The following is a 16,563-nucleotide window of genomic DNA, read 5'->3' on the forward strand; positions in this document are numbered from 1 at the left end:
AATAAAAAACCATTATCAATTTATGTAATGATAGTTCTTATCTAAATAAAATTACAATGGTTTAAAAATGTCTCCATAAATGCAACAAATTGTAGAAAATTTTGCAATTCAAATCATATTTATGTAATGAAGTACATATCAATTTCTACTCGATTGAGACGATTGTCCAACATGGTAGTTTCGGAGAAGGCATTTACTCCGATTATGACCGGGTAATCTGCATACGCCACACAAATTCCCGTCAGATTTCTCCCTAATGTCCATTTCGTTATGGATTCTGGATGATTACGGACGACCTTTCAGGTTTCTACGCAACCTTATGTCTGGGACTAGCTCGAAGGTCGTCGGAGGCACCTTCCAAGTAGATAGGTCAGAAAGCATAGGGAACTCGTTTTCCCATACACGCAACGTACGTTCGATGGTGTACACTTCATCGATAAATTGTTCTACATTGAGCCGAACTTTAGCACAAGCTGCCACGACGTGTGCACATGGAAAATGAAGTGTTTGAAACCTTCTGCAATCGCACCGTCTATTTCAGAGATCAACTCCGTAGGACCTAGGTGGTATACTGGGTCGACGACCGATGGTCTCTATAACTCGAAACGTTTCATTATGTCGTGAATATACTTCTACTGTCATCGACCTCGCCATTCGATGGTTTACAACCATTGCATCCCTAATGCCTTCGACAAAGACATGTCCCGCCTCCATCTGGTTCACTTGTTGCTGACCCATTCTTGGCATCAAGGTAGCCAACCTGTAGAACGTTGCCGAGAAGACAGATGAAATTGGAAGATGTCGTGTTTTTAATAACACAGCGTTGATCCCCTCCACTAAGTTTGTAGTCATTGGACCATAACGAAAGCCCTCGTCAAAACTTTGAGCCCATTGCCAAGGCTTCATGGTACCCAACCACTGCCGGAAAGATGTGTTGGTTTGACCCTCCATGTCACTCTTAAGCTAGGTCATTCTTTGGCGAAAAATGTGTGGCTCTAGCTCGTACGCTGCATATGTATTAAAAAAATTTTAAGTTACAGTATTGCTCTAAAACATTAAAACTTATATTTAAAAGATAAGGTACTTCTTTACCCATTCTCACAACTTGTCTCTTCCAGTCTGCATTCTTGTAATCTCGCTGGAAGTTAGCCGCGATGTGCCGGATGCAGTAAACAGATCGCCATGGTACACCAGAACGCCTAATGGCTGCAATTAATCCTTTCCCTCTATCGGAAATGATGCAAATATTATCATTGCTAATCACATACCTCCGCAGGTTGGTAAGAAAAAACTCCCACGATTCCATGTTCTCCTTATCGACGATGGCAAATGCTATCGGGAGTACGTTCCTGTTGCCGTCTTGAGCAACCGCAAGAAGTAAGATCTGTGTGTATTTTCCATATAGCCAGGTTCCATCTACTTGCACAAATAGTTTGCAGTGGGGAAATGTGCGCACACATTGATCAAAAGTCCAGAACATCCGATGGAAAATTCTTTTTCTCGATTGTAGTTGGTCATTTGGCCCGTCATAAGATCGTGTCTGCAACTCAATTACAGTCCCCGGCACGTGTTCCCTCATGGCGGCTATCCATCCCTGTAATTCATTGTACGATGCATCGAAATCTCCGTACAATTGCTCCATTGCCATCTGTTTAGCTATCCATGCCTTCCGGTATGATACTCGATACTGGAATTGTGCTTTTATTTCAGCAATCAGTACCGAAACTTTAATGGTCGGCATGTCTTTCACCATTGGCATGATGCATGTACAGATAGTTTTTGAGTCAAGTTTTCGATGATCTTCTGTCATACGTGTTGAAGTGCATGTGTGGGGCCCAACAAATTTTCGTATTTCCCACATCTGCGACTTCTGCATAAATGCAGCTCGTACCCGCCAATTGCAGCCTTCTACCGACCTCCAACACTCTCCAATATATAATGTTGGTTTAGACTCGATGACTTTGTAATCTACTGATATATTCATGCTATACCACTTAATCGCAAACATACATTCTTCATTACTTAATCGCAAACATACATACAATCGGTAAATTTTATTGGATCTGTTGATACTGGAAACTTGTAGAAAACTTTTGACATCCTTCTCCCACAACGTCTATAAATTTTTTCACTAATTTTTTCCTTCATGTCATCAAACAAGATATTTCTATCAAATCTCATTGCTACTTGTTTGCGACATTCAAATATACATCCCACAGTTGTTGTTAAAATTTCTCCATCGAAATAAACGCATACAAAAAACTGATTCTCCATTTTCAATACTAGATCTGTAAAAAAGAATTTCAAATTTCTTAAACAGTTTCAAAATGTAAACAAAATACATAAAAATTTTAATGCAAAATTTTTCATTCAGAAGCTAACAAAATTAATAACATGACAAAATAACTTTCAAATAATAAAATTACTAACAAGACTCTACATTCTATTTAAAAAAAAAACCAAAATACCTAATTTTTTTCTTCTTTTCATTCCTTCTTTTCTTCTGCTTCCTTCCTTCTTCTTTCTTCCGTTTCTGTAGTCAAATTTATGTCTGTGTTGGGGATATTTATAGAGAAAAATCACAGCATTGGCGCCTTTCAGTATGGCACCACCATTGGCGCCTCCCAGATAGGCACCACCATTGGTGCCTTCCAGATAGGCGTCAATACTATGTATTATACAGGTTATATACTAACCCGGAAAAGTATAAAATTATATTTTATTCAAAAAATATATATTATTATTTTATTCATTGGCACCTATCTAATAGGCTCTAATGAAAAAGTAACCTATTTTGGTAAATTTTTTTTTTGACATACTATTTCAGTATTTTTTTTCTATACTATTGGTGTAAAAAAACCCTAATCTTACTTACACGTGGCAGCCAGATCATGCTCTCTTTTTTTTGGGTTTTACCAAAATGTTTAAATTTCAGTTTTGATCCCTCTAATCTTCTACTTACAAATGGCCCACCCAAACCGTGCTCCCTTTCTTTTTCTCTTTGTACCAAAATGGTTAAATTTCTATTTTGGTCCCTCTAAAATGTTTAAATTTAAGATTTAATTTCTATAATTTAATTTTTAACGTAAATTGATCCTTATATTTTTATTATGTTATTAATTAGTCGAAATAGTTAATATCATTAACTTTTTTTGTTAAAATATTACGTGAGAGTCTTAGAGACTGGCACATTATTTTCTATTTCCTTTATGTTTGCATTAGTCTTACCTTTTTCCTTTTCTTTTTTTACTGTTCTAGAAAAATAATTAAATTTTAATTTTGGTCTCTCTATCATACCTAAATTTGATATTTAACTTCTACACTTTAATTTCTAATGCAATTTGGTCATTGTATTTTTATAGCGTTATTAATTAGTACAAATAGTTCATATCATTAATTTTTTGATTAAAATATTACATTATTATATATAATTTCCAGACAGTCTTAGAGACAGATACATAGTGTTTTTTTTTATTTCTTTTAGGTTTGTGTTGTTACTTTGTTTTTTAAATATTTTGTACATTATTAGACAATGATCAAACTTCAGCTTTAGACTTTTACTTTTATAATATCTTTAGTTAGTTTAAATATTTATTATTAATTATTTCAATAAAAATGTTGACATCAATTTTTCTTAGGAACAATATTTCAACAAAAAAATTTATTTTATCATGATGCATTCGAATGAATGTTTTTAAGAAAAAAAATCCATATAAACATTTTCTATACTATTTTATTGTTACATGATTAACAAATAATTTTTTTTTAATTTTAAAATGTCACATCAATAAAATTTATAGAAAATTTTTAACCATAGTAATAATTGAACCTAAATTTTTAAATTAAAAAATTAAAAAAAATAAACTTCTAAAAATAATGTTAGAGTATAATTTAACATTCAATTTGATAAAAGAAGAAAGAGAATGATGCTCATATAAAAGGTTTACAGACCTTGACACGTGTTTGGCCTTCCTTTTTTTTGCTTTTCATAAGAAAATGGTCAAATACCATTTTTGGTCCCTCTACTATCCCTAAAATTAATATTTGATCTTTTTATAAAGGAAGGTCCTTTACCTTGACACGTGTCTGGCCCTTCCGTCTTCTACGCCATACATACAATAATGGAAAAATATCACTTTTGGTCCCTCTACTATACTTAAAATTAAGATTTAATCTTTATACTTGAATTCTACAATAATTTGCTCCTACTTTTATAATGTTTAGTCCAAATTGTTAAAATTGTTGACTACTCTGATTAAATTTTTTACATAGATTTTTAAAAGAAAATATATTACTAATAAAAAAATTATTTTGGCATGATGAGTTTGAATAAATTTTTTAAGTTTTTATAAATTATATAATAATGGTCAAATTTAAAATTTTGAAGTTTTTATAAATGGCTAAAATGTAACATGAGGTAAATAAAAGTTACTATTTTAGAAGTTTACCCAAAAATGAAACATCAATGATTTTTTGGATGTAAGATATATTCACCAAGTTATAAATCCTAACTTAATAATTTGACTTAAATTTTAAAAACAATTATTATCTTTGTTTAGAAAAATATTTTCAATTTATTGCAATTTATAAAAAAAAATATTAATATGGTAAATGCTTTGAGTACACATATTCGAGTTTCACGATAAATTATTGAAATATGTGTCTTCAATTGTACCATGTGTGTATAATATGTGTAAATTTTGTTCAATTCTTTTCTTTTAGATTCTTCATCTATTATGCTTTGTACTAGTTTGATTGTACATTATAGTTGGTTAAACATACATTTGTACTTATATTATATTTGTGAAAGTATTGCATTTATTATAAGGGATAAATCTAAAAATTATACATGAACTTTGATTTAATGTGCATTAATATACATTAACTTTAATTTGGTGCAATTATACACGTGAAACTCTTATTGTGGTTCAAATGTACACTTGAAACTTTAATTTTTATTTAAATCATACACATTTTAAAAAATAAATACATCAATTATTTTTATATTAGATAAATATAATTATTTTATGTATGCAATATATAAACATAAAATGATGATATATCAATAATTATGTCAAATCAAAATTTCAAGTGTAAAATTGCACAACATCAAATTTCATGTATACAATTAATACACATTAAATCATAAATCATGTATAATTTTGGTATTTATCTTTATTTATAATAGTGAAACTTCCAAAAAAAATTGTTATATATGACAACTCTATCTGTCTTACTTTTGTTCTTATCCTTATTATACCATAAGTTATGTGTAAATTAAGTTGTAAATTTATTATTTTCCTATTTGAGATTTTTTATTGTGCTACATAATTGGCAAGTATATCATCAACTAGATATTGCATCATTTAATATTAGGTTCAAAAGGGTCTACAAATTCAGCTTTAAAATGTCCAATATATCTCATAAATTGTGCATCACCGACTCATTTTCATAATATAATCGACTCTAAATTTCATCTCTCAACATCTTTCAAACAATGGCTTCTTTTGGTGTTGCTTGTTTTTTCATTGTTTTGATCATGGCATTTGGTTAGTGTATATAATATTTATTTACTTCGATATTTAATCATTATATACATATACATATTTTTTTTTGTACAAAAGATATTGCGATCTTAAGATAAAATGAGAGACTGCAATTGTTGAGATTCAAATCTCATTTGTCTTAGATTCATAGTATATATATGCATCAATATCTAATTAAAAAATTAAATAAAACAAATAAATGATGAAAATTTATTGTTTACTTTGCAGGTGTATCAAACTCGGAAGGATGTACTCATGACTCGGAGTGTCAATTGAACTGTGATCATCTTGGTCTTTGTGACTTAAAAACCAATAAATGTAGTTGCTTGCCGGTGTCTAAGCCATTACCCTTTGATGGTGTACCGATGGCGAATGCTAAATGCAGCACGGATGACGATTGCAAGGATGCTTGTCCACCAAATTGCACAGCTAAATGTTTTCATTGCTTTTGCTTATGCTATTGTAGTGCTTGAAAAATATATTATTTTTCATTCAAAGCACTTCGAATTTAAGCATTTCAATAATTTGTACTAAAAAATTGGTTCATAAAATGAATGAATAGATAAAGGTGTTGAGAGAATGAATTTGTCTTTATTATATTAAAAACTACTTTATCGATCTTGAAAAATAGATGTAAGCTAATAGTTAAAATCATGTTTCAAATTCAAATACAAAAAATGTATTTGTGTTATGTTTATGTTCTTTTTTATGTCAGGTTATATTTATATTGTGTAATCATGTCATATCTAACATGATAAAATTTACTTCAAAAAACTTCTAACAGTGATGGGAGCTTGAATCGAAGACAAGATTCATAAAGTAGAAGCACCTTGTTGGATTAGGTTATGCGTTGTGTGCTTAGTATAGTTTGAACCCCTCCTCTTTATATGGCACCTAAGTGTTTGAACCAAACAAACCCCTCAACAGGCCGCTATTGTCTTTGGATCAACCCAGTGTTGTCTCCCAACTCTACGGCAAACTTGAGCGCTTGAAACTACTTGAAGAGACAATGGAAGTGCCTCGTTGAATCGGACTATATGTTGTTCATGGTCACTTACTAAAGGAAATAGTCGTAATTTGTATGTGGTAGAGTATGAAACCCTGAACCTATATCATATAGGTCTTTAGAGGGGAAACATAGTACCACTTGATTAAGTGGCAATGTATATGCCCTTAGATACAAATATAAGGGCAAGGGTTTAGACCTTACTAAGCACGCAACGCTCACATTCCTTTAATAGGTGATGCACAGTCCGATCCAACGTGGCGTTCTTGCATCATCTTCGACTTGAGGATAGATGATGAAGTCAACCTCCTTTTTACTTTTTCTTAAATTTCAAATCTTCTTTTGAATAATTTTATTATAGGTTTTGATTATATCTGCACTATGTGAGACAATACCTAGAACTATCTATAGCCTATCCCCAGCTCATAAATAGGAGGATAATACGCTTCAGCGCACTCGAACTCACGTCCTCCTACATTGTTAACAATGTAAATGCCAATCAAGCTAAGACTCACTCAGAAAATTCAAATCATTTTTATATGCATTTAAAATATTCTATATATGTAAATTTTTTATTTGATATATATATAATTTTTTTAAGAAGAAAGAATAAGAGACGACGAGAAGCTGAAAGCCTTTAAATTCCATTTCAACTAACTTTTTATATAACTATATATATAAAAGAAAGGTAATCCTACCTACACGTGGCAACAAAATCATGTTCTCTTTTTTTTTGTATTTTATCAAAATGATTAATTTTCAGTTTTGGTCCCTCTAATATGTCTAAGGTCCTTTTCTACTTACAAATGGCACACCTAAATCGTGCTCCATTTCTCTTTCTCTTTTTGCATTTTACCAAAATGGTTAAAGTTTAATTTTGGTCCCTCTAAAATGTCTAAATTCAAGATTTAATTTCTATAATTTAATTTTTAACATAAATTGTTCCTTATATTTTATTATGTTATTAATTAGTCTAAATAGTTAATATCGTTAACTTTTTTCGTTTCTCGTTCAGGCTAAATCTAATGATGTTTTAAAGTTTTAGACTCAACTAGTAACCTTACATGTACATAAAGCCTTGTCCAAGCTTTCAATGTGTCAATAAAGGTTTAGCCCGAATGGGTAACCTGACACCTCTATACATGACTAGCTCGAGCGAGCCTCTGATGTGAAACGTACCTGTGTTTTGAGTTCTTTTACGATGTTCATCCAGTAGTATAAAACATGTGAGATTGTGAAGTTGGAAAATTAAGAAATAAGGGATATTGGAAGACTCGACTATGAAAAATTAGAGTCTACACCTGTGATTAGTATAGGAATGAATCATATATGAAGTGTGCTAACGCACCATGCTGCATACCAGATATGCGATAGAGGTGTCCATGGGTTGGGCCGGGCCCAAAAAAAATTTCGGCCCGCGTCCTTGGCCTGGGCCCGGCTCGAAATATGGGCTTAAAATTTTGTCCAGCCCTGCTCCGGAAAAAATTCCTAAGCCCAACCCCGGCCCAGCCTATTTTTTTAATAAACACCAAACATTTATTTTAAAAATAAAAAAATAAAAAATATATTTATTATATCCGGGCCGGGCCGGGCCAAGCCCGGGGCAAAAAAGTGATCCCGAGGCCCGACCTATTTTCTAAACGGGCCTTATTTTTTGCCCAAACCCATATTTCGGGCCTATATTTTTACCCAAACCCTCTCATATTTCGGACAGGCCGTCGGGTTGGGCCGCTCGGCCCATGGACACCTCTAATATGCGACATGTGATACAATATACGCATTTACCTTGTTGACAAATTGTGTTGGATGATAAGTAAACTATGTTTGAGTATTAAGTTATTACATAATTATTATGTGCGATAAGTTAATTATTAAATTTGTATGAGCTTACTAAGTGTTCTTAATACTTACGCTTAGGTTGCTTTTATGTTGTAGATTTCGAAAGTTCAGAGCGTGTTGAACGAAATCAGCAAGAAATTCATACTATCAGCTAAGAACTACGGTAGACATTTGATTTTGACTTAATTGTTTAAGTGGCATGTATTTAAGTATATGATCATTTTGTAAGCAAAAATCTTAAATTTTGGAGATGTTTATTTTGGGCTATCTTGATGTATGTAAATAAAATGATTTCAGGTTCTGTTATGTTCCATTTGTTAAGTTTTGCAGAACTTATCTCAATGTGGGGTATTCGTGAAACAGTCCATCATTTTAGATATCCGCATGAAATTACAAAATGAGGTGTCCACCTTACTTTTCGCAGTAGTTGTGTCCGTAGGAAATACCGCAGTTGGACAACTCGTAGGATCAATCCGCCACATTTTATTTTGCGGCATGATCCGACATGTATGTTGTATGTGTATGTCATGTGAATCTCGCATGGTAACATCCTGTAGCTCAGGTCTAATGATCGGATCGGGCTAGGGGTACTACAAGTAGCAGTCATGATGTAGAGTATCTGTCATTGTTTAGGTAACCAAATGTTATTGGTCATGGTCTCAAGTCCCCAAAATGAAGAATTTTTTAGGGATAATTGAAAAGTCTATAGATTTTTCTTTTTGTGCTTGGGATTATTTTTTCATTTCAAAATCTTTTATCCTGAGGTTCATATTCAGTTTTATGGCTATTTTGAAATTTTCTTTTGTTTGTCAATCTTGTGTTATTCCATCGAAAAATGGTCAAATTTGTGAAAACAATGGAGAGGACTAACACGTATTCGTCATAGAAAAGTAGGGGAAAGTCTTTTACCGTTGATAATAGGATGGCAACAACAAGTAATAGGCTAACTATAGTCAATTCTAGGAGGCTTTCGACGAACGAGATCCAAAAGGGAAAATTCTCAAAACATTTGAGGGATTACAATAAGCTAGTGGCTATTGTTGAATGTAAGTGTATGACAATAGAGTAAGAGATGAGAATGGCACAAAGATGTAGGGGCCTTCTTACCAGGCATCCTAAGTATGAGTTTAGTGTCCCCACAGGAAAGCATAGTTTAAGCTCTGTGTTAGGGCCACGTTTTGGCGAAGGGAGATTAGTATTTTACTTATTGTTATTCTTGTTGGAAGCGGGGTAGCATCTGTCGACTTGCCAATTTGTAATGGAATTGTTGTGTTCCTACTGTTTGGCACCTAAGCAACTGTTAGGAGTTTCTGGTGGCTAATAATTAGATTTATGATCAAATGTAGTCAGAGTAGGATTTGGCCTTTCATGCATTTGTTCAAGTACCTGTATACCCTAGAGGAAAAGGCAAGTTACGATGGGGTAACAACATTGTGGTAATGGTAGTGAAAAGGTGAATCATCTCAGCAAAGGTTGAAAGGCATGGTTGGTGGATTTGGTAGAAATTTTTTATACTCAAATTGATCAAATATGGTAGCGGGAGAGAAATTAAGTTAATGGTATGTTCAATGTTGGTTATACGGGACTCGCTTTCGCTAATGTTGGTTGGGACGATTGTCTCTCATGGGTCATGGGTGACGTGGTGGACCTATTATTTTAACCATTCGTCTATCCTTTTGTTACGGTGGTTATTTTGCTGGAACTACCTTTTACCTATCGGAGGGAGAATTCTTTGTTGTGGTTGATGTTGGTAAGTTTTCACTAAATGATTATGTTGAAGGGGATCATTTTAAAAAAAAAAAGGTATGTTTAGTTTACTTGGGTCATCGACTTAGCTTGATCAAGGTCTATATGATCACCTTCTATGAAGCGATGAACCATTTCATATAGTTGAGATAGATTTTTTGGGGGGTTATTAATGAGGTGAAATTGGAGGAATTTGTGAGTGGTTCTTTCCAAGAAAGCTTGGATGGCTAGAGCATTGGAAACACCATTGGTTATCATAGTTACGACATTAAATCTTTTCATGAAATCACGGAGGGGTTTATTTTCTTTCTACCGGAAGGACATGAGGTAGGCTAGGGATTGTTGTGGGGTTTTTCTTTCTACTGGAAGGATATGAGGTAGGCTGAGGATTGTTGTGGGGTTTTTCTTTCTACTGGAAGGATATGAGGTAGGCTGAGGATTGTTGTGGGGTTTTTTTGGCTAAGAATCTTATCATAATTAACCCAACCAACTAATCAAAATTATATATATAGATCCTGGAAGAAGAGATAAGTACCATTGTTGGGTTGTGCTAGAAAGGTCACAGAAAAAGTTCAGTATTTCACAGCGTGCTCCAAGAATGTTCATGTGGTTATTTTAGTGGGCTCGGTGATTTTTTGGGTCTCTAGTTTCAACGTAAGTCAACTTGGGAAACTTGAAAAAGGTAGAAAAGTTATGAGTGAACATGGAAGGGGCTAAAAGTTTGTTAGCAAGCTCCAAAAAACTTCATCAGATTTAGAACCTTTAGCCTCTTGTAAAAATGCTAATTGAAGCGCTGCAATTTGTTCCTCAACAGGAATGATTTTGTTTCGGGGTTCTTGACCAAGTTGAGGGTCTTATAAAATCTTATAGTAATTACACCATTTTCTTATCTGTATAGATAGTTGATTGTGTTGTATCTTTCGATTCTGCCGGAAAGGGTAATTCACCCTCTTTGACAACGTCTTTTGTTACGTACAACTCCGTGATTAGTCACTCATTACGGGCATTTCATTGATCTAGCAGGCATTGGCATTCCTATTGTTCCTGAAATTGACGCTTCCATGAGACACTTCTTTCCTTGTATCTCAACAACATGGTGTAGGGAAGCCGATAGATGCTACTGTTGGGAAGTTTGATATGGGGGAATAACCACAGTAGTAGATTGAGATTGCGAGGCTAAACAAGACAGAATTTTTTTTAAAAGATCATCTCTAGGGTCTTATGGGGTGGCAAGATAGGAAAACGTGTTGGGAGTTGAAGGCAAGACCATGATGGCTGGATTAATTGAAGGTGTATTTAGGAGTTGTGTCAGGGTTTTCATAGTAGTCATGATTGGGTGAATCGATGTATTGGTTTGGTTGAAGGAAGTTCAGTGCTTGTGACATTGTCGCCATTCTTAGGTGTGGAAGAATTGGCAGGATTGGTGTCGATGTTTTTGTTAATGGAGTTGTGGGTAGCATCATTCTGATTCTAAGACATTTTATTCAGTCCACGCCTACCGCACCAATTGTTGATGCAAAGTATAACAATGGAGGAAGATAAAGTGGAACAAAGAGGAGATCAAAGTGATGTATTCACCTATAGAAGTTGAGAGCCAAAACCAAGACACGAGGGCAGGCTGATTAAAAAGATAAATGTTCAAAGTAACTATAGGGTATAAAAAGAGTCGATCCCTTGCCCATGGTTTTCCAATATATTTATAGGAAAAAGTCCCCTTGTCCATTGGTATGATATTGGTTAGATAAGCATTTAATTTCGTTAAATGTATAATGGATAATCATGGGCATATATTATGAGATCCTATTGGTATAAAGTAATTAAGTTTAAATAGACTCCTTACTGTCTTAGAAGTGCGTTCACATTAGGATAACATTCTCCTATGAACACAAATGATAAGTTCCATTTGAAGTGGGCTAGATGATTATGCTTAGAAAATCAATACAAAGTCAACAATGCGTTTTAGGCTTAGCACATATTTTTCTAACAAAAGGGTTCAGGGTTTAACAAATACATAAAACTTAGTTCAAGTTGATATAAATGTATATATTTTTTCTTTGAAAAAATAAATATAAATATGTTTTCCTGCTTTTAGTTTTTTTTTTAATTCTCATTTAAAAAGTGCTTTTTAAATTTCTAAAATTAAAAAATGAAAAATAAACATCAAAATTCGTAGCTTTTGGGATGTGAATCGGAAAATGGGCCTCAATCCCCCAATGCTAGTCTACTTCGGGCCATGGACATGTATGGGCAAACCTACTTACGCGGAGCGCTATATGTTTTCTTCCTCAATTCTTCTTTTTTAAATTTTAAAGCAGAACTAAAAAAAAAATAAACCCTAAAGAAATTCCCCCCAAATCCGAGGCCAAAATTCAGAGATTGTGACCATGATCAGCATTCTCGCTCAGGTTTCCACTTGAATCAAATCCTAAAACGCATGATCTCTTTTTTTCCCCTAATTCTTCTTCTTTCCTTTTAACTATATGGTATTTGATGAAAATGCAGGAGCGTTTGCTTGGTGCAACATTAGGATGCGCATTGACGGGGATCGTTGTATTCGAGCAACGGAAACGCATATATGATTCCGTTTCAAGTTATCAATCTGAGGTTTTTTTTCTTCAATTTTCTAGCGATATTTGTTCATATCAAACCCTAGAAAAAGCAAGCAATAGATTAAAGTTATTTCATATTTGCTTCTTTTCATTATTTGTTGTTGTTTTTTTTTAATTGAAGAGGATTTTTCTGGATTACTTTGTTGTGCCATTATCTATATTTTAGATGAAAGGAAATGAGATGCTTGTTATTTGAAGATTTGGATGTTTTGAGGAATTATTACAAATGAAGTTATATTGGATAAGGCTATTGCTATTGCTAGAGTCAATATTAATGCCTACTCCAATCTTGTCTCGCTTTTTATCGTTTAAGCTAATGCGTCATTAGAACAAGTATGTCCTAGACCCAGTTAATGTGGTGTAAAGTTTTCCTAGTCGAACTTTAGACCCTTGTGCTTTAGCTCAAGTGGTAAAAGTTGGGGATTTGATTGGGGGAAGGAAAGGAGTGAAGATGTGAAAATGAAATGTGTAATGAGAAATGTAGAGTTTTAGTTTTATATTTGGTTCTACGAAGCAACAAGACAAAATGGTTTTCTTCTCGATATTCTGCTTTCTCGTTAATCTGGTTATCTATAGGAATTGAGGTTGATCAGGTGAAAACTTCCAAGGAATATATAGTTGTGTGTTTTTTGGGGATTTTTTTTAATTGTCTTTGATCCTTCCATTTGATCCAATTAAGCTCTTAAAGTGTTACTTTTGTTTTATTATGCCCCTTTTTGCATGGAAACCTCTAAATATAATCAGAAGAATAGCGGTTTTAGTCAAGCAGAAACAGTACTTTTAGGGTATAATTAGATAAAATAGCACTTCAAGGGCTCAATTGGATGCAAATAGTGCTTTAAAGGTTTATTGGATATAAAATAAAAGGATAGGGCTAATAAACTTAGAAAATGTAAGGGCTCTTTAGTTTTCTAGCAATGTATTAATTTGAAAGCTATTCAAGAAGATTACGCATTCATAAGTTGAATTTGGTTTTGGCCATCTGCAGTGCATGTAGATTAATTAAGCTCTCATAGTTTGACTTTGACTTTTCCCAGATGAAAGAACTGATATTTGGAAAGAAATCTCGCTCAGAGTTTGCCCTTCTATGGAACAAAACGGTGGACCAGATATTTGTCCCAGTAATTGAAGCCATTAGTTCCCGTCGATGGTAGAAGATTTGGGGTAATTTTTACTGTCAACTGTTGGTGTGGCTCTTACTTCAGATCATTGCATGCGTACAATTGCTTGCTGTTAATTTTATCTCTCAAATCTCTTTGAACCAAAAGGGGGAATGCTTACTTGTTTGTAATACGCAACTTGTAAAAATGGTAAATTCAGTTTCATGACATATTTCATTTCTTCTCCATTGTTTCTTTTTTAATGGTATAAATTGTGAATCTTTGTTAACTTTTTATTAACTTGGGTAATAATACTATTTGCAATTACGCTCAGAATTTACACAGAAAATTTATATACCAACTCCTTCTCTTAAGTTCATATTCTGAGCGTAAGATTAGTGGTTTTGCTCTTATTATCCAAATTCATTCTCTAGTTACTAATATAATCCCTATAGTGCATCATGGTTTAGTTCCTAAAATCAAAATATACATGTTATTGGACTTTTTTTATCAAAAGTTCCCGTATTGGTAAAATAAGCTCTTAGGATCTACTATACATGAAGGATGAAAATTTAGTTTATTCTAATGGTTATTTTAGCGACCAATATGGTTGTTTGAACCAGATTGGTCATTCGGATAGGAAACTAGTCACAGTATCGGTCTAGAGAGTGGCATTAGACCAGTCGACCTGTGAATAGGTATGAATCGTTTTTTAAAATAATAATTTATTTATTTATTTGAACCAATGGTCTAATCGATTCAACCTCCGATTTGGTTACGAAAACCCTTGGTGACCAAGGTTTAATTCTTAGCCACCTTATATGCAATTTTAAGTATCTTAGTTATCTGACCAATGATGCAATTATGAGTATAAAATGAGAGAATTAAAGTCCTATAGTGTAGCTTTTACTTGTGCTGTAACGTTCTTACCAGGAACTGGAACTGTTTCCAATGATTATGGGGCATAAATGATAATCTCAATCATCTTTCATTGACTTTCAGGACTTTTTAACAGTTTTAGTGTCTGCCATTGCCTCCAATGATTGTGTTATATGAACTTTGCTTATTTCTCAGACACTGAAATGGTCTAAATATGTGAAAAACACTATCATCCCAATTATATAACAAATTGAATCATAAAGCAAATACACTCCATGAAAGCAGAAAAACCCCAAAGAGACATAAGAAAAAAAAAAGATCGAAGAAAAGCTTAATTCTAATAGAGCATTCGCCTATATGTATTTATACAATGGAGAATTGGTGCTTGAAGAGTACACTATCAGGCTTCGAGTTGAACGGTGTTTGGTTGATCAGTTGTAGCGGTAACTCGGCGGGTTTTAATCACATAGAAAACACCCATTGCCGAAAGCACCACAAATGCCAAACCGAAAACAATGGCAACAACTCCACCAGCACCGATTGGATGCCCTGGTTTCTGTTGTGGTAATGCTTTGGTTTCAAGTGCTTTGTTTGAGTCCACTTCAGCTGCTACAGGCAATGGCGAGCATTTGGAAGTTGCACATGGGTTTTTGGTGTCTGGATTTTGGGTTTTGGGGTGGAAGAATTCGTAAGCCGATGGGGAGAAGGCCATTGGATTCTCGTGAGCAATGCCATGGGGAGCTCTGTCTTGACCATTACCAATGGAGACGAGAAAAGCTAGAGAAGATAAGAGAAGCAAGAAAGAAGCAAATGGATTCATTTGTTGTTTTTCTTTGATTGAGGAGAGGCCAGAAGAGCAGCAGGCTTTGGAGTTAAAATTTTGGGCGTGCTTTACAATGGCTTTTGGAAGGGGCGTTTTATAGTGGTGGTTGCTTAGCATTTAATTTTGGTAAGGCAAATGATGGTACAAAAGAGGGGAACAAAATGATGAGAATGATTCTTTCTAAATTGTTTGGTCTCCCAAATTTCCCCTTGATTTCAGTCTTGGAATATCAGTTTACAATATGCACATAATTAAGGTGCATGCTAATCATAAAAGAAGAGATGATAATTTAACAATAAAAGAAAATATTAGTAAAAAATTTCTCCGATCACTCTGAAATTTAAATTTGAGCAAATTGATCTCTCTTAAATTTGAGCAACAAGAATTTTGATTAAATTTGCTTAAATTTGAGCAACAAAAGCAATTAATCGTAATGTTAATGTCTTTTGCCAATTGTACATAATTTTGATTGGTATAATAACAAATTTAATCTTCAATGCTTACATATTTTGTCAAGGTCTTGATTCTAAGAAATTCAACAAATGTAGTCTCAAAATTTATCCAAATGTTGTGGGCTAAGTTTGTTAAATTAGAGTCAAATTGATAGAATAAAAAAACTTTAAGCACTAATTTTATTATTATACCAATAAAAATATGTACAATTGACTGAAAACATTATCATTGTTATTAATTGTCTTTAGTTGCTCGCTTTCAAAATTAGCATAGATTAAATTGCTTCGATTTTTTTGCGAATATTCGATTTACTTAATATCAAAATTGAAAGAGAACCGAAAAAATTGTTAGAAAAACTTATTTCGAGCATGTTATCATCTTTAAAAAACTACCCCATAAATAATTGATCTAAAGTAGGTAAAAAGGGCGTGTTTGTTGTAGTCCTAAGTGCCCAATATAGCAAATTGTTCTTCTAAACTAAAATGTCTCGTGCTATTAATTTTGAGCCCCTTCTCTCATCATTGTAGAATAAAGCCAATAATGGCTCAACATGGCAATGTTT

At 33.5% G+C, this 16,563-nt stretch overlaps 1 protein-coding gene across 1 annotated transcript; it reads right to left on the minus strand.

The window, feature by feature from the left end:
- Window positions 1-14,975: 14,975 nt before the first annotated feature.
- On the minus strand, window positions 14,976-15,614 carry LOC107963561 (uncharacterized). Its single transcript, XM_016900025.2, has one exon. It carries the CDS (start codon window positions 15,543-15,545, stop codon window positions 15,126-15,128), a length of 420 nt encoding a protein of 139 aa, XP_016755514.1. The 5' UTR covers window positions 15,546-15,614; the 3' UTR covers window positions 14,976-15,125.
- Between the last annotated feature and the right edge of the window lie 949 nt (window positions 15,615-16,563).

This window comes from Gossypium hirsutum, chromosome D08 (genome assembly GCF_007990345.1).
Source record: "Gossypium hirsutum isolate 1008001.06 chromosome D08, Gossypium_hirsutum_v2.1, whole genome shotgun sequence".
NCBI classification, from domain to species: domain Eukaryota; kingdom Viridiplantae; phylum Streptophyta; class Magnoliopsida; order Malvales; family Malvaceae; genus Gossypium; species Gossypium hirsutum.

Excerpts from the sequence above, each read along its gene's own strand:
- LOC107963561 (XM_016900025.2), bottom strand. The coding sequence starts at position 15,545 with ATGAATCCATTTGCTTCTTTCTTGCTTCTCTTATCTTCTCTAGCTTTT.